General features: G+C 39.9%; 1 protein-coding gene across 2 annotated transcripts in view; it reads right to left on the bottom strand.

The window, feature by feature from the left end:
- Positions 1-19065, bottom strand: part of FBXO22 (F-box protein 22) — a 31045-nt gene that overhangs the window by 2854 nt on the left and 9126 nt on the right. For both annotated transcript variants that reach the window (XM_047862167.1, XM_047862168.1), the window contains exons 5-6: positions 15472-15636; positions 1139-1304 (exon numbers count right to left, since the gene is read on the bottom strand). In XM_047862167.1, coding sequence (XP_047718123.1) covers positions 1139-1304; positions 15472-15636 — 331 coding nt within the window. The remainder of the gene's footprint in view (positions 1-1138; positions 1305-15471; positions 15637-19065) is intronic.

Raw genomic sequence — 19065 nt, 5'->3', positions numbered from 1 at the left:
AAGGTCAACTATATTTGCTCTTCTTGACTCATCAGAGGAGCCTCTCAGAAAGGAGATTATAACTGGGATTATTTACATTGCTTGCTTTTAAAGATACTGATCTCTAAAGGTCTGTTGACACATCGCCACTCTAGTATCCAAATACTAACCACAAATATAGTGAGAAATGAATACTAGTGTTTGCAGGAAGCATCAGGGGATAACACATTCTCATTTTCCTGCTTTTGGAAACTGATGATATTCATGTTCACTTAATTAGTTCAAACTCAGAAACTACTACATACTCTCATTCAAAATGCAAAGGGAGTAATGGCGCCCAAAATAACTGAGCAAATATTTCACCCTCAAAAGCAAAAGCCTTGGTAACAAAATCAAAGATAACACAAATTTGACACCTTTTGAAAAAGGCTTTCAAAAAGATCTAGTATAGCATTTCCCAAAATGTGTGCCCATACCAATAAGCATCCAAGATGCTCCACAGAATGGATTTGAGAACTGTCACAGTAATATTCCCTCTCTAGAAGATTTCCATAGCACTGAGTATGTCAGAGGCTCTAAGAAGTTTTACCATAAAGCTTCACTGTTTCGCCATGCATTTCCTTCAGAGGAGGAAACAGAACTACAGAGGAAGTTATTACTGATATTATATGGAGCACAGAGATGTTGTGGGAGATACCAGTAGACAGTTCTGAAAATTAATTTTAAGGAGAGTAGGAGTCCATTTAAGTTATTAAAAGACAACATATAAATTTCATTCTTCAGTTGTAAGAAGAATTATGTAGAGTATTGTATAATGGAATGAACCGTTAGCAATTCTATAAACATGTGTTTTAAAAACCTGGGTAAGGGGCGCCTGGGTGGCGCAGTCGGTTAAGCGTCCAACTTCAGCCAGGTCACGATCTCGCGGTCCGTGAGTTCGAGCCCCGTGTCAGGCTCTGGGCTGATGGCTCGGAGCCTGGAGCCTGTTTCCGATTCTGTGTCTCCCTCTCTCTCTGCCCCTCCCCCGTTCATGCTCTGTCTCTCTCTGTCCCAAAAATAAATAAACGTTGAAAAAAAAAAAATTTAAAAACCTGGGTAAGAAAAATCTGAGGACATTTCTGGGCATACATGGGAGGAATCAGAAGCACATGAGACATACTTGTCAGAGGTCAGTGATGCCAGGTTGTCTACCTGGCCTCCAGCCAAGATGACATTCATATCACTGAAAGTGCTGACTACTCGCTGCAGATAATTACTGGCTCCCACCTTACAGCAATTATAACCAAACACCAGGACCACACGAAGCTCAGGGTTATCTAAAAGACCTGCAGAGAAAGGAAGAGCAACAATGAAAGACAGCCTCCAAACACGAACTTGAAACTTCATCACTATCCTATTTTCTACATTTTTGCAAAATGAAATGTTTCTGCTACTGACCTGCACTTCTAGTTATGTGCAATTTAGTATTTAAACTGTCCAGTCCCCCCCCCCCCGCCCTGCTTTTTTTTTTTTTTTACAAACTTTAATACTGTTTAAAATCTTTGCTGTAATTTTCCCCATTAAAAAAAACTAAATGGCTACTTGAAAATAATACAATCAACACTCAACACAAATAAGGAAGCAGCTATGTAACTGAGCAGCATCCATGGTGGACCTTGGTGTAAGCCATCTCCACACAGGCCACCACCTAGAATGAAAGGGAATGTTGGTTTACACAGAACAGAGTTAGCAATAGTAATAATAAAGATTCAGAGAAAATGGAGAGAAAAGGCACCAAACACCTGTCATGTATTTAATGGTGGTCTCCCCAAAAATGTATCCACATCAAATCTCTGGAACTGATGAATGTAAACCCATTTAGGAAAAGGGTCTTTGCAGATGTAATTAAGGACATGGGGGAGAGATCATCTCTTATTATCCAGTTAGGCTCTATATACTATAGTAAGTGTCTTTAAAAGACCTATATAAGAGACACAGACATAAGAAGAGGCACTGTGACCACAGAAGCAGAAACTGGTGTGATACAACCATGAGGTATAGCAGTGGCCACCAGAAGGTGGAAGGGACAATGAAGAGATTCACCCCTGTAGCCTTAGAGGGGAGTGGAGCCCTTTCGACACCTTGACTTCAGACTTTTAGCCTCTTGGGACTGTGACAGAATAAATTTCTGTTGCTTTGAGCCACCAAGTTTGTGGTAATTTGTTACAGCAGCCTCAGGAAACCAATACACCATGAAAATACATATGGGCCCTATCCACCTTTTCCAGGAAAGGAGGGTGGGAGAGAAGATGCTATAACTATAAGAAACTCTTTCCAAACCAAGAAAATGTTCAATTCTGCAGCTTAAGAACAAAAAGCAGCTTCTGTTAGGGGGCAGTATAGCCCAACAGGAGATAGGCTGTACTCCTGCACTCCCCCACAAATTCCCTGGCTTTCACCTGAGCCTCTGGACACTGTAAAACTATCAATTTGAAATTTTCTGGCATTATCAAACAGGTAATAGGACAGGAAAAAAAAAAATAAATACCTAACCCACATTCTCATCCCTGTTTCCACTGACTCAGCCACATGACTTCCATCTTGGCAGACCTAAGGTGAATATTATCAGAAATATGACTCACTTAAGGAAACAGGTGTGGGGGGAATGATTATTTACTAACACCAAATACTGACTTATCCAGGGAAATTTCCTCCAGTCTACTTCTATTTAAAAAAATTTTTTTAAATGTTTTTATTTAGTTTTGGGACAGAGAGAAAGCATGAGCTGGCTGGGGAGGGGCAGAGAGAAAGGGAGACAGGAACCGAAGGGGGCCTCTGTGTTGACAGCAGAGAACCCGATGCAGGCCTTGAACCCATGAACCGTGAGATCATGACCTGAGCCAAAGTCAGATGCTTAGCCAACTGAGTCACCCAGGCACCCTTCCTCTTGTCCACTTTTAATTCTCTCCACAATAAATCACTGATTTGGAGAGTGAAAAGGATATTAGTATATAAGTCCAGTACTTTCATGATACTACACACCCTAAGCCATTACTAAAGGGTCTTTTTTTCCCACAAAGAGCAGCACATTTTGAGAGAATGTTTTTTTGTGTTCTAAAATGAATTTCCAGAGTTGGAAGAGGGCTGTGGGATGAACTGTCTAGTTTTACTTTACAAATAAGGACTGCTAATCCCAGAGAAGTGACCAGCCCAGGAGAATAACATGGCAGGCTATAGATTAAAACCCACATCTCCTCTCAAGAGTTTTAGGTTTCAGAAACCTGAAGACTTCTAAATCTCTAACTTCCCTATTGTTTTCTAAGCTCTAGACCCTCTTTTACAATTGCCTACTAAACATTTTCATCTGAGCATTCTAAAGGCACCACCCTCACTTACTTAACAAACACATACCCAGTGCTTTCCACATCTTCCTGCTGATACTGCTTCCTGGTGATACTGCTTCCTGCTTCCTGGTGATACTGCTCTGTAGCTGAACCCCCCACACACAAACCTAGAAACTACAATCACTTCCCCCTATCCCAACTTAGAGAACGAATCCAGCTTAGCCCAGTCTGGCTGTCTGACGGAGCAGATGGGTCTGTATTTGACCAACAGACCATCCAGAGCTTTAGATATGCAACAGAAGAGGGAAGGTACAACTCAAACTCCTTGCCACTCAAAACTGAAATGCCTACAGTACACTTGCCTGACAAACCACCCAGCTCTTTTTGAAGTAAATGTTGGCACTGCCTTCGGTCTTGTTTCACTTCACCTCTGGGGAAAGAGGACGGCCCTCTACTCAGGACAAGTATCTTAGGTCTTTCAACTTTAAGAAAGCACACCAGCCATTTCCCTAGGTGAGCCGCTTATTGGGCAGGTGACTATACTTATTATCCAGTCCAGCTATTAAAAGATGTAATCTCCAGTTCATTGTTACCTGAAATTCAGCTGTGAGATCTAAGTCACAGCAGAACGAGCGCCTAAAAAGAACATGTGGGCCATTCATTCCTTTAGCAGATCTAAATATTAGATTAAGCAGAAAGCTCAGTAACCAGACCTCACTGCTTTGGACTCTACCATTGCTTTTATTGATGCCATTGGTGTTCGCAGAGTGACCTAAGAAACTGTTTCAATCCAGTAGAAGAAGTTATCTCTGTTCTCAAAAAATTGGGAAGAGGTGGGCTGCTTCTGCTCTGGCTTAGCCAAACCTGTGGACCACCTCTAGCAAATGCTGATAGTATGAATCTTGTGTATTACCCTCAGCCTGGGTTTAACTGTGTTCTTCCTACATGTCCCTCAATTCAGAACTCCTCCACTGATACTGTATCTTTGTAAGCTGCCTTAAATTAATTTCAAATAAGGCAAAATATAAACTTATCATAGCTAAGATAAACTAGAAGGCTAAAAGGAAATTTAAAAAATAAGATAAAATCTAGACACCAAGACCATGTCAGATTCAGGAAAATCAAAATAGGAAGAACTATTCCAAAGTTAGGCCAGGACTCCTTGGAAATGCTCTGGGTCTGCATGTCCAGATTTCTATTCTTTCTAGAGAAGCCATTCTCAAGACAACTATTTTATGATCTGTTTGAAAGTGATGGGATCTAAATGCATGTAGAAAACCTACTTCAAAGTACAAGTCTACGTAAAATATCACGAACAATTCATGGACCAAAGCTGAGATTTTTAGCACCACTTCCCCCGGCCCCAGGATAGGATACCTATCTTTTTCACACTAGGGGAGGGAAGTATGAAGTCAGCCCAGTAAGGATGTGGGTTCTGGAGTCAGACCAGGGTCAGAACTCAGGCTCAACCACTTACAAATGTAGAACTCTGAGCAAGGTTAGACTTCGCCAAGTTCAGATCCTTCCTCTAAAACTGGGACAGGAGCAAGTCTCAAGGGCAGTTACAGTCATAATAAGATGTCATAAAGCAGCACTTATTCAGGGGCCTCGTACCCACCACAGGCTCAATAGAGCATAGCTAACAAAACACAATCTGGCTAATTTAGTGAGGGCCCCGACCATAAGTTAGATCTGTTTAGCCAAATACTGAAATGATGAAGCTAAGGCAACATTTCCCCTTGAATTAAATGCATCTAAAGTAAACATCAAACTTAGAGGGAGGGGAAAAGAAGCCTTGTATCCTATCTTCAAAACTGACTGGGGGTCACCTGTGTTGTTCTGGCTTTTGTGTAGTCATGTTTTTGAGATGTACCTTATCCACAAATATCTCTGGTGGTATACAGTAAGAAGCTGTCCCTGTCCACAGACATGGAGCCTGTGGCACAGGGGCTGGGGGTGGGAGGCACGGTAGGCTGGGGCTGTATTATGCACCACTGTGACCTGGGAGTCAGCCCCCACCGTCCTGTTAACAGTTTGTGTTTTCTAGCGCCTCTTGCTCTCATAGCTGAATGACGTCTACCACAGGGCAGTAAAACCTAACAGAACACTGGCACCACCTTCCTGTCACTTAGACTTTCTCAAGGGCTGTGAAACTTCTAAAACAGAGCAAGTTCCATCACGTAGGTTTTAGCAACATCTTTCTCTGCTTTGCACCTGATCACTGTTGGTGTCCCCCTCAAGATTCTCTATGAAATCTCTAGATAATTTAAAAATATAGTCCCTCTTTTTTTTTTTTTTTGCAATCTGACTTAACAAATAATTTAGTTTTCACCTCTCTCAGTTGCTGGCAGAATTCAAGAGGAGTAGTCAATGGACCAAAAAGTGGTAAGCAGAAAGGACCTGAACAACTCACAAAGTAGATCATAACATCATCAATGTAATAGCAAACTCAGCACTTCCACCAGGCACTGTTCTAAGCACTTCACAGAAATTCACTTATTTAAATGCCCACCAGAACCCATTATGTACTGTTTAGCTCCTAGAAAGTCTATGAGAATTCAACATCTTCAAAATTCACAAGAAAATATGCAAATTGTACCCACGATTACAGGACTTGACTCAGACCAGACATAAGTAATAATAAATACACACTTCCAGAGTGGCTGCCCAGAAGGAACTGGTGTTAGTAGGTTACAGAACTGACACTTCCCCTCCTCTCCTTCCAAGAGCAAATGCAGGAGGACCCTTCAGGACTTCCTCTTGTGACCCCAAATGTAAAAACTAGTGGAAAATCTTTTCTAATATCAGTGTCTACAAATAAAACTGTAACCCAGAAAATCACTGGGCCCCAGGAGAATGTCAGAATGATGGGTTTGTAAAAGAGAAAGAGAATCACAGGTGTGAGACAAGTGTCTGATAGACCACCCACTTCAAGGAGGACTGCCTCAGATTCCTCCATCTTCTTGAGCACATAAAAGACAATGGTCCAAATTTAAAAATACAGGAAATGTGGCCATAAAATAGTATGGAATGAATACAGATTATCATCTCAATCTAAGCAGAGCTTCAATTTCCTGAATACCATTAACAGGATAAAAATGATGCCTTGGAATTAGTCAAAACTGCTAACAGCAAACGGCTCTGGAAAGGACACCAGTAAAGAATGCCTCACATAGCAGACTAAACATGGGCCTGCTTTTCCCTTTGGTTTGTGAGGCCTATACTTAGTACTGTAACGCAAACAAGGTCTTACAAATCTAGTAAACTATTTTATCAGAAAATGGAAGGTTTATTCTGCTCAAGATTTTGGCTCTCTCTTGTAATATGACAAAACTAGGCTTCTAGCTTTAAGTAGTGCTATCATCAGGACCTCAGTCATGGTTCCCAAGGTGCTATGGGACAGAGGAGAGAGTATGCCCAGGAGGCACCATCCTCACTTACAGAAAAAAGAGGTAACACACAGAAGGTCTGGCAATATGACCTTCAGCAAAAGCACTGAATTAAAGGCCAAACGAGCCTGTCTAATGGAGTCGGATTTTTTCTTAATCCTGCTCCTCTTGCCCCAGTGTTCTCTATTTCTGTTCTCTGAAGCACCAGCACCCCACTCTGTTAAGCACAAAACTCAAAGTTATCAACGAGTCATTCAGTCTTCCTTCTCATTTCATATCTAATGATCTGCTATTTTCTCCACTCAATTTCCTGAACTTCATGCTCTGGTATTATTTCTTGCTTAGACTCTTGCAGGGGGGTCCTAACTAGTCTCCCTGTTTCCAGTATCTCCCCACTATGGAGAATCACATTTGCTAATAGGAGAACATTTCTGGTTAACAGTTGTCATTTACTGACTACATTCTTTAGCCTGGCTTCACTGTGCCCCACCTTTTGTTCTTATGATCCCCTTCACACAACCTTTGTTTGCAAAAATGAACTGTTTACTATTTCCCCTACATTTCTCATTACCTGACTCTGTGTTTAGGTTTCTGTTAATCATTTAGCCTATCCGGTTACCATTCTTATTTTTCATTATGTCTCCCATTCTTCAAAGCCTTAAATGGTATTTGCCCCATGAAGTCTCCTCACTCTCCTTCCCACTGGCAATCCTTAGAGCAATCTATCCAGATCTCTCTAATAGAGAGGCACACCTTACTTTCTCACTTGGGTTATAATTACATAGGTATCTGTCACAACTTTCCCAGAATAGCACTGAGACAGAATCTGCATCCAATTAATTTTTCTAACCCAATGGGACCTTTCAAGCTGAATGACATTAACATAATTTCTACATCATGAACCTAGTGAACTCAGTAGGCCATCCTCTTGTCAGCAACAAACTATATCTCTTCTTCCTTCCTTGTACTAAATTTGTTGCTGAATCTTTTCTGAAACCTGTACTAAGCTGTCCTGGACATTATCACAGACAGCCTACCACACTATGTGCAAATGGCTCTCAAACCAACATCTCTGACTTCAACTCCTCCTTGAGTTTCAGACCCACGATTTTCTAACCACTGGTGTAAGAGAGATCTAGTTTGCTGAGCACCATTAACTCCTGCCAGCCTTCCAACAAGTCTCATTATAACATAAGAAAGTCTCTCTAGCTTAGCTATACACAAAGGCACAATCTGAAGTTTTCCTTAGAGAACGTTTGGCATCCTTGATTTCGGGTAGCTTTAACATTACAGATAACTCTGGTCTTCTGTTTATGTACTATGAAGTCTAAGAGCCTTTGTTCTCTACTACTACAAGTTTGGTCTCCTCACCGACAACATACTGTGTAACAAATTCTATCTGGCAAACTGCTGTGAGGATTAGAAATAGTATGTAGCACAGTACCCAGTTTATAATGCCTCAGTATTAGTTACCATTAATTGTCACCATCAGCCAAAACATGGGTATCTTCCTCTGGCATGATGCTTCTAAATGGGATGATAAGAATACCCAAGACCTGAGAACAGGGAGAAGATGGCGGCGTAGGAGGACGCTGGGCTCACCGTGTCCTGCTGATTGCTTACATTCCACCCACATCTGCCTAATTTACCCCGATAACCACCAGAAAACTAGCAGAATGGACTCTCTGGAGCCAAGCATAGACGAGAGGCCCACAGAAGAGGGTAGGAAGGGCGGAGAGGCAGTGCGCTACATGGACTGGCAGGAGGGAGCCGGGGTGGTGGAGGGGCAGCCAGACCACCCGACAAGGCAGAGGCCCCAAGTCTGGCTTGCAAAAGCAGAGTGTGCTTGGAGTGTGTTCTGACGGCCAGTGGGACTTAACATCTGGAATGTTATAAGTGAACAGCTCTGCTCGGAGAGTGGGAGAGAGAGTTGTTGAGCCCCAGAGGACAGAGCTCAGCTTGGCGGGAAACAAAGGCGCTGGGAAGTGCCGTCTCCCTCACCCATCCCCCAGCCAAAATCCCAAAGGGAACCGGTTCCCGTCACGGAACTTGCTTGCACCCCTTAAACACCCAACACTATGCTTCTGCGGATCCATCCCTCCGACAGGTCTGCCTCCCTCCCAGTGCCACAGGGCCCCTCCTGAAGCGGACCAACTGAAGGCAAAGCGAGCTGAGCCTGCCCCTCTTGCCCCTGTGCACCTTGTGGATCCACCCCAGCTAATATGCCAGATCCCATGGAAGCAGTACCACAAGAATGGCAGTGCGCAAGCAGCCCAGACAGAGACCACACCACTGACAGTGAGTCTTGTCCCTGGGAGAGGGGAAGATAAGGTACACACCAGTCTGACTGTGGCCCCAGTGGTGGGCTGAGGGCAGACATCAGGTCTGACTGCGGCCCCACCCACCAATGCAAGTTACTCCAGATAGCACAGAGGAAGAGCCCTGCAGTTCCCTGCCACTCCAGGGACTATCCAAAATGACGAAACGGTGGAATTCTCCTCAAAAGAAACTCAAGGAAGTAGCGACAGCTAACGAACTGATCAAAAACGATACAAGCAATATAGCAGAAAATGATTTTAAAATAATGGTCATAAAATTAATAGCTGGGCTTGGAAAAAGTATAGAGGACAGCAAAGAATCTATTACTACAGAGATCAAGGGACTAAGAAATAGTCAGGAGGAGCTAAAAAATGCTATAAATGAGCTGCAAAATAAAATGGAGGCGACAACAGCTCGGATTGGAGAGGCAGAGGAGAGAATAGGTGAATTAGAAGATAAAATTATGGAAAAAGAAGAAGCTGAGAAAAAGAAAGATAAAAAAAAACCCAAGAGTATGAGGGGAGACTTAGAGAACTAAGTGACATAATTAAACGAAATAATGTACGCATAATTGGGATTCCAGAGGAGGAAGAGACAGGGAAAGGTGCTGAAGGTGTACTGGAAGAAATCATAGCTGAGAACTTCCCTGAACTGGGAAAGGAAAAAGGCATTGAAATCCAAGAGGCACAGAAAACTCCCTTCAGACGTAACTTGAATCAATCTTCTACATGACATATCATAGTGAAACTGGCAAAATACAAGGATAAAGAGAGAATTCTGAAAGCAGCTAGGGATAAACATGCTCTAACATATAAAGGGAGACCGATAAGACTCGTGACGGATCGGTCTACTGAAACTTGGCAGGCCAGAAAGGAATGGCAGAAAATCTTCAATGTGATGAACAGAAAAAAAAAAAATGCAGCCGAGAATCCTTTACCCAGCAAGTCTGTCATTTAGAATAGAAGGAGAGATAAAGGTCTTCCCAAAAAACAAAAACTGAAGGAATTCGTCACCACTAAACCAGCCCTACAAGAAGTCCTAAGGGGGATCCTGTGAGACAAAGTACCAGAGACATCACTGCAAGCATGAAACCTACAGACATCACAATGACTCTAAACCCATATCTTTCTATAATAACACTGAATGTAAATGGACTAAATGCTCCAATCAAAACACATAGGGTATCAGAATGGATAAAAAACAAGACCCATCTATTTGCTGTCTGCAAGAGACTCATTTTAGACCTGAAGACACCTTTAGATTGAAAGTGGAGAACTATCTATCATGCTACTGGAAGTCAAAAGAAATCTGGAGTAGCCATACTTATATCAGACAAACTAGACTTTAAATTAAAGGCTTTAACAAGGGATGAAGAAGGGCATTATATAATAATTACAGGGTCTATTCATTAAGAAGAGCTAACAATTATAAATGTCTATGTGCCAAATACGGGAGCCCCCAAATATATAAAACAATCACAAACATAAGCAAACTTATTGATAAGAATGTGGTAATTGCAGGGGACTTTAACACTCCACTTACAGTAATGGATAGATCATTTAGTCACAGGATCAATAAAGAAACAAGGGCCCTGAATGAGACATTGGATCAGATGGACTTGACAGATATATTTAGAACTCTGCATCCCAAAGCAACAGAATATACTTTCTTCTCAAGTGCACGTGGAACATTCTCCAAGAAAGATCACATACTGACTGGGTCATAAAACAGCCCTTCACAAGTATAAAAGAATTGAGATCATACCATGCACACTTTCAGACCACAATGCTATGAAGCTTGAAATCAACCACAGGAAAAAATCTGGAAAACCTCCAAAAGCATGGAGGTTAAAGAACACCCTACTAACGAATGAGTGGGTCAACCAGGCAATTAGAGAAGAAATTTTAAAAAAATATGGAAACAAATGTAAATGAAAATACAACAATCCAAATGCTTTGGGACGCAGCAATAGCAGTCCTGAGAGGAAGATACATTGCAATCCAGGCCTATCTCAAGAAACAAGAAAAATCCCAAATACAAACTCTAAGAGCACATCTAAAGGAAATAGAAGCAGAACAGCAAAGACACTCCAAGCCCAGCAGAAGAAGAGAAATAATAAAGATCAGAGCAGAAATAAACAATATAGAATCTAAAAAAACTGTAGAGCAGATCAATGAAACCAAGAGTTGGTTTTTTGAAAAAATAAACAAAATTGATAAACCTCTAGCCACGCTTCTCAAAAAGAAAAGGGAGAGGACCCAAAAAGATACAATCATGAATGAAAATGGAATTATTACAACCAATCCCTCAGAAATACAAGCAATTATCAGGGAATACTATGAAAAATTATATGCCAACAAACTGGATAACCTGGAAGAAATGGGCAAATTCCTAAACACCCACACATTCCAAAACTCAAACAGGAAGAAATAGAAAGTTTGAACACACCCACAACCAGTGAAGAAACTGAATCAGTTATCAAAAATCTCCCAACAAATAACAGTCCAGGTCCAGATGGCTTGCCAGGGGAATTCTACCAGACATTTAAAGCAGAGATAATACCTATCCTCCTCAAGCTATTCCAAAAAATAGAAAGGGAAGGAAAACTTCCAGACTCATTCTATGAAGCCAGTATTACTTTGATTCCTAAACCAGACAGAGACCCAGTAGAAAAAGAACTACAGGCCAATATGCCTGATGAATATGGATGCAAAAATTCTCAGTAAGACACTAGCAAATCGAATTCAACAGCATATAAAAAGAATTATTCACCATGACCAAGTGGGATTCATTCCTGGGCTGCAGGGCTGGTTCAACATTCTCAAATCAATCAATGTGATACATCACATTAATAAAAGAAAAGATAAGAACCATATGATCCTGTCAATAGATGCAGAAAAAGCATTTGACAAAATTCAGCATCCTTTCTTAATAAAATCTCTTGAGAAAGTCGGGATAGAAGGAACATCATAAAAGCCATTTATGAAAAGCCCACAGCTAATATCATCCTCAATGGGGAAAAACTGAGAGCCTTTTCCCTGAGATCAGGAACACGACAGGGATGTCCACTCTCACCGTTGTTGTTTAACATAGTGTTGGAAGTGCTAGCATCAGCAATCAGACAACAAAAGGAAATCAAAGGCATCAAAATTGGCAAAGATGAAGTCAAGCTTTCACTTTTTGCAGATGACATGCTATTATACATGGAAAACCCGACAGACTCCACCAAAAGTCTGCTAGAACTGATACATGAATTGAGCAAAGTTGCAGGATACAAAATCAATGTACAGAAATCAGTTGCATTCTTATACATTAATAATGAAGCAACAGAAAGACATATAAAGAAACTGATCCCATTCACAATTGCACCAAGAATCATAAAATACCTAGGAATAAACCTGACCAAAGATGTAAAAGATCTGTATGCTGAAAACTATAGAAAGCTTATGAAGGAAATTGAAGAAGATATAAAGAAATGGAAAAACATTCCGTGCTCATGGGTTGGAAGAATATTGTTAAAATACCAACACTATGCAAAGCTATCTACACGTTCAATGCGATCCCAACCAAAATTGCACCAGCATTCTTCTCAAAGCTAGAACAAGCAATCCTAAAATTTGTATAGAACCACAAAAGGCCCTGAATAGCCAAGGTAATTTTGAAGAAGAAGACCAAAGCAGGAGGCATCACAATCCCAGACTTTAGCCTCTACTACAAAGCTGTCATCATCAAGACAGCATGGTACTGGCACAAAATCAGACATAGACCAATGGAATAGAATAGAAACCCCAGAACTAGACGCACAAACGTATGACCAACTAATCTTTGACAAAGCAGGAAAGAATATCCTATGGAAAAAAGACAGTCTCTTTAACAAATGGTGCTGGGAGAACTGGACAGCAACATGCAGAAGAATGAAACTATACCACTTTCTTACACCATTCACAAAAACAAACTCAAATGGATAAAGGACCTGAATGTGAGACAGGAAACCATCAAAACCCTAGAGGAGAAAGCAGGAAAAAGACCTCTCTGACCTCAGCCGCAGCAATTTCTTACTTGACACATCCCCAAAGGCAAGGGAATTAAAAGCAAAAATGAACTATTGGGACCTCATGAAGATAAAAAGCTTCTGCACAGCAAAGGAAACAATTAACAAAACTAAAAGGCAACCAACGGAATGGGAAAAGATATTTGCAAATGGCATATCGGACAAGGGCTAGTATCCAAAATCTATAAAGAGCTCACCAAACTCCACACCCGAAAACAAATAATCCAGTGAAGAAATGGGCAGAAAACACGAATAGACACTTCTCTAAAGAAGACATCCAGATGGCCAACAGGCACATGAAAAGATGCTCAACGACGCTCCTCATCAGGGAAATACAAATCAAAACCACACTCAGATTATCACTTCATGCCAGTCAGAGTGGCTAAAATGAACAAAACAGGAGACTATAGATGCTGGAGAGGATGTGGAGAAACGGGAACCCTCTTGCACTGTTGGTGGGAATGCAAACTGGTGCAGCCGCTCTGGAAAACAGTGTGGAGATTCCTGAAAAAATTAAAAATAGACCTACCCTATGACCCAGCAGTAGCACTGCTAGTAATTTGCCCAACAGACACAGGAGTACTGACGCATAGGGGCACTTGTACCCCAATATTTGTAGCAGCACTCTCAACAGTAGCTAAATTATGGAAAGAGCCTAAATATCCATCAACTGACGAATGGATAAAGAAATTGTGGTTTACATACACAATGGAATACTAAGTGGCAATAAGAAAGAATGAAATATGGCCTTTTGTAGCAACATGGATGGAACTGGAGAGTGTTATGCTAAATGAAATAAGTCATACAGGGAAGGACAGATTCCATATGTTTTCACTCTTATGTGGATGCTGAGAAACTTAACAGAAGACCATGGGGGAGGGGAAGAAAAAAATATGGTTAGAGAGGGAGGGAGCCAAAACATAAGAGACTCCTAAAAACTGTGAACAAACTGAGGGTTTATGGGGGGTAGGAGGGAGGGGTGGATGTGTGATGGGTATTGAGGAGGGCACCTGTTGGGATGAGCACTGGGTGTGGTATGGAAACCAATTTGACAATAAATTTTATAATAAAAAAGAAAAAAAAAAATTGAAAAAGGACAGATTAATAGGAAAAAAAAAAAAAGAATACCCAAGACCTTCACTGTCCTTTTCCTGAATGTCCCTCCCACCAGTCGATTCCTCCACACAACACAAGCCACGGTGCAGATGGATCACTGTGACCCACTGCAAAGCCTGCCTAAAGGTACAGAGGCCAACATTAGCCTACCATCTATAGAGCAAGGTATTTGGCTAAGTGTTTTAGAAGTCATTGTATCTCGTGCTTACAACTCTGTAAGTCAGTTATTTCCACTTTACAGATGGGAAACAGAGGCTTAAAAAAGTTAGGAAATTTGTCCTAAATTAGGAAAGCTGGAATGTAACAGAACTAGGGCAGCTATAGCCTGCATTCTTACTAGCTATAGTTTCCTGCCTTACCCTACAGGCTAGCTGTTGAAAATTCCCATGTTTTACCTGTACCTGACAACTCTCTTCCACATTATCAAGAGGCCAGCTGCTGCTAGCTGCTGGTCTCTGCAGTCAATGCCTCCTTCTTCTGTACTTCTCATCTCATCCCCACCAGTCACTTTAAGTCTTTTTGCATTGTAAAAGACAGTTGCACAAGCCAGTCTCAATGTGTAGACTCCTTTTTTTTCTCATTAGTAAACCAATCACAAATTTTCCCTTTGTTGCTACAGTTTTTTTATTCCTGCTGGAGTCAGTGCCATTTCAAATAATGGAAGCTTATCTCTATAGGATGGCTGATTGATGCATAACCAGGTAACCACTGAATATTTTTCATGCCAACAGAGACTTTTTAAAATAAGTTAATGCCAATCAGTTCATCTGTAGATACAAACAAAAAGTCTTAACACTGTTCTGCTTGAGTACCTACTCTGCTGCTTATTATGTTAAATTAGGCTTTCTCATCAGATCCTAGAAATTAAGCCAACGCTTTATCTCTTCAAAATCACCTCTCATGATCTTGCCTACTCTAGCCAAACTTCCTGTCTTACATGTCCTAGTAAATCCTTGTTTGACAGACTCTGCCTTAACTTATAGCTTTTCTAAAATTTATCAAGTTCACTATACTTATTCCCATCTTTCTAATTAGTTGACATAGAACTAATCTGTATTTAATAAAAAAAAAATTTCACAATAAATGCTAATTATTAGTGTAAAACAATGCTTAAAAAAAGCTTTCCAGAAAACTAAAATAGCAAAATGGTAAAGTATCAAAGAGAAAGAAGTGCTTCAAAATTCAGAATTAAATACAAATACATTTATTAGTAACACGTATACTTAATTCAGACTCTCTCAAAGTAACAAACACAATCAAATTGGGCAATTAATGGTAAATAACATTGACTTACCTACTTCAGTGAGTTGATGTCTTTCTAGTGTTAAATTCTTTGGGTCCTTAATAAAATGAAAGGGTTGTATTTTTATTCCTTCAATTTGAGGGAATAACAGAGCAAAACCAGACTCTCCAATTTCTATTTCCTGAGGTCGATTGTTACCTGATCCCATTGGAGTCACTAGGAAAAAAGTTAAAGAGTTTCATGAATAGCTTTTTTTTTTTTAATGTTTATTTTTTATTTTTCACAGAGAGAGAGAGAGATAGCATGAGCTGGCGGGGGCGGGGGTGTGCAGAGAGAGAGGGGGATAGAGGATCTGAAGCAAACTCTATGCTGACAGCAGAGTCTAATGTGGGGCTTGAACCCACAAACCTTGAGATCATGACCTGAGCCAAAGTCAGATGCCTAATCCACTGAGCCACCCAGGCGCCCTCATGAACAGATTTAATAAAAACTGAAATTTCACTTGGTATGTTATCTAGTGCCACCTAGATAACTATAGTTTGGGTCACTAAGATAATCAACAAGTTAACAGGTCACTATCTGAGAAAAAAATTCTCAGCTTTGAAATTTTTGGGGGTGGTGTCATGATGTCTGCAATCTACTTTCAAATGGTTCAGAAAGAAATGTTTTTATAAAGAGAAAAAAAGACCTGTATGCAAACTTCTTAATTTTTTAAAGTTTATTTATTTTGAAAGAGAGAGAGAGAGAGAGAGCACGTGTGTGCATGGGGGAGAGGCAGAGTGAGAGAGAATCTCAAACAGGCCCCGGCACTATTAGTGTACAGCTCGACATGGGGCTCGAACTAATGAACCATGAGATCATGACCTGAGCTGAAATCAAGAGTCACATGCTTAACTGACTGATCCACCCAGATGCCCCGCAAAAATTTTTAAATTAGTGAATCTAGACCAAAGGAATATGAATGTTTACTATTCTATCATTCTGCAACTTTGAGTTGAAGTTTTTCTAAATAAGAAGTTGGAGGGTAGAAAATACATCTTTGCAGCAATTCCCCTTTTAAAAAATTATCTTAACAATATTTGACAATTATATAAAATATATATATGTATATATACATACATACACAGATATATAGTCACACACATACACACACACAAAATACTTTTATCACAGAATTTTTAATAGAAAATAAAGGGAAAAAATCTAAATGCCCTACACTGGTATTTAGATTAAAAGTTATATTTAAACAATCAACCACAGCCATTAAGAATGACAGACATATTTACTAACATGGAAATATGTAATATGTTGTGAATTTTAAAGGTAGGTGTTATGGACAGAATTGTGTCCCCCCCAGATTTGTATGTTGAAGCCCTAACTGCCATTATGAATATATTTGGAGATAAGCCCTTAAAAGGGGTAAAAAATGAGGTCCTAAGGATTAGACCCTAATTCAGTAAGACTGGTATCCTTATAAGAAGAGGAAAAGACGCATTCCTAGCGAGAGAGAAATGGCCATGTGAGGACTTAGCAAGTAGGCAAGGCAGTGGTCTGAAAGCCAGGGAGATGCCTCAGGAGAAAGCAAACCTGCCAACACTTAAATCTTGGACTTCCAGCCTCCAGAACTGTGAGAACATATATTTCTGTTGTTTAAACCACCAGTGTGTTATCTGGTTATGGCAGCCACAGGAAACTAAAACAAATACAGCAGGTTACAAGTCTATAGAATATTATATTCTTGATATATGTATACACACACGTATTTATTTCTACATAAGATGCTATTTATTGAACATCTGGAAGGTTATGCATCATAACATTAATAGAGTAGTTAACTCTATGATGCTTAAAGTTGCTTGATGTTTTTTTTTCACTCATCTTTATCTTCTCATTTTTCTTTAACAACAAATATTCCTAATATAAATAATAAAACTCTTTTTTTAAAGTTTATTTATTTTGAGAGAGAGTGTGAGTGGGGAAGGGGTACAGAGGGGCAGAGAGAGAGAGAATCCCAAGCAGGCTCCACACTGTCAGTGCAGAGCCCGATGTGGGGCTTGAACTCCTGAAACCATGAGATCATGACCTGAGCTGAAATCAAGAGTCAGATGCTTAGCCGACTGAGCCACCCAGGTGCCCCTAGAGTATCTTTTTAAAAAGTGTTAAGCTTTTTAGAGACCAAAGCTACAGCAAAATGAAAAAAATATCCAAAGAGAAAATTTCAGAATCATATCAACCCCCACACAATATATTCTGAATTAAAAACAAAAATTTCAGGTTATAAGGACCCCTTCTTCCACAAAAATAGATCAAAACAAAAGCAATTTTTAAAAGTGCAGATCTCATGACAATATATACTAAATCTCAATATACTTTTTATAGAAATGGACAGGCTGATTCTAAAAATATGTAGAAATGCAAAGGACCTAGACAGCCAAAATAGTTTCTAAAAAGAACATTAAGGCCTCTAGTAATATGGCAATGGCTTAAGGACAGACAAATACATCAATGAAGCAGAATTAAATACAGAAATAGACCCACAAACATGCAGTCAACTGTTTTTAACAAAGGTGTCAAGGCAATTAGAGGAAAGAAAAATCTTCAAAAAATGGTGATGAAATAAACATGAAAAAAAAATTAACCTTGAACCCCTACCTCACACAATACATATAAGAGCTAAACTAAACAGCTTATAGAAAAAGACATAGAGAATATCTTTGTGACTTTGAGATAGGCAAAGATTTCTTGGAAAGGACATAAATATTTACAACATCTATGCCTGATAAAGGTCTTGTATTAGAATATATAAACAACTTCAAATCAAAAATAAAAACAATTCAATAAAAAAAAAACAGTAAAAGACTTGGATACTTCATAAAAATAGGTATACAAATAGCCAATAAACAGATGAAAAGATGCTCAACATAATTAAAATCATTGGAGTAATTCAAATTAAAACTAGCCTAAGATCCACTACGATGGCTAAAATGAAAGACTCATTTGAAGACACTAAGTTAGTGAGGATATGTAGCAATGAGCATCTAACACCCTCATTCATTGCTGGTGAGTATAAAATGGAACAACTCTTGGGGCGCCTGGGTGGCGCAGTCGGTTAAGCGTCCGACTTCAGCCAGGTCACGATCTCGCGGTCCGTGAGTTCGAGCCCCGCGTCAGGCTCTGGGCTGATGGCTTGGAGCCTGGAGCCTGTTTCCGATTCTGTCTCCCTCTCTCTCTGCTCCTCCCCCGTTCATGCTCTGTCTCTGTCCCAAAAATAAATAAAAACGTTGGAAAAAAAAAAATTAAAAAAAAAAAAATAAATAAAATGGAAAAACTCTTGAAAACAGTTTGGCAGTTTCTTGTTGAGTTAAACATAACCAAGCCCAAGAGCAATTCTACCTCTTGGCCCAAGAAGAATAAGAATACTTATACAAAAATGTTCACAAGAGCCTCATTCACAATAGCCAGGAATGTGAAACAATCCAAATCTCCATCAAAAAGAGCATGGGGAAATAGTCTATTTATATAACAGAATAATAATAATGATAATAATAATAATAATAATTTTTAAATGAATTCCTAATATGCACAGTAACATAATGTGGAGAAACAGGAACCCTCTTGCACTGTTGGTGGGAATGCAAACTGGTG

Source organism: Prionailurus viverrinus, chromosome B3, assembly GCF_022837055.1.
Source record: "Prionailurus viverrinus isolate Anna chromosome B3, UM_Priviv_1.0, whole genome shotgun sequence".
NCBI classification, from domain to species: domain Eukaryota; kingdom Metazoa; phylum Chordata; class Mammalia; order Carnivora; family Felidae; genus Prionailurus; species Prionailurus viverrinus.
This window is presented reverse-complemented; position numbering and strand designations above follow the sequence as displayed.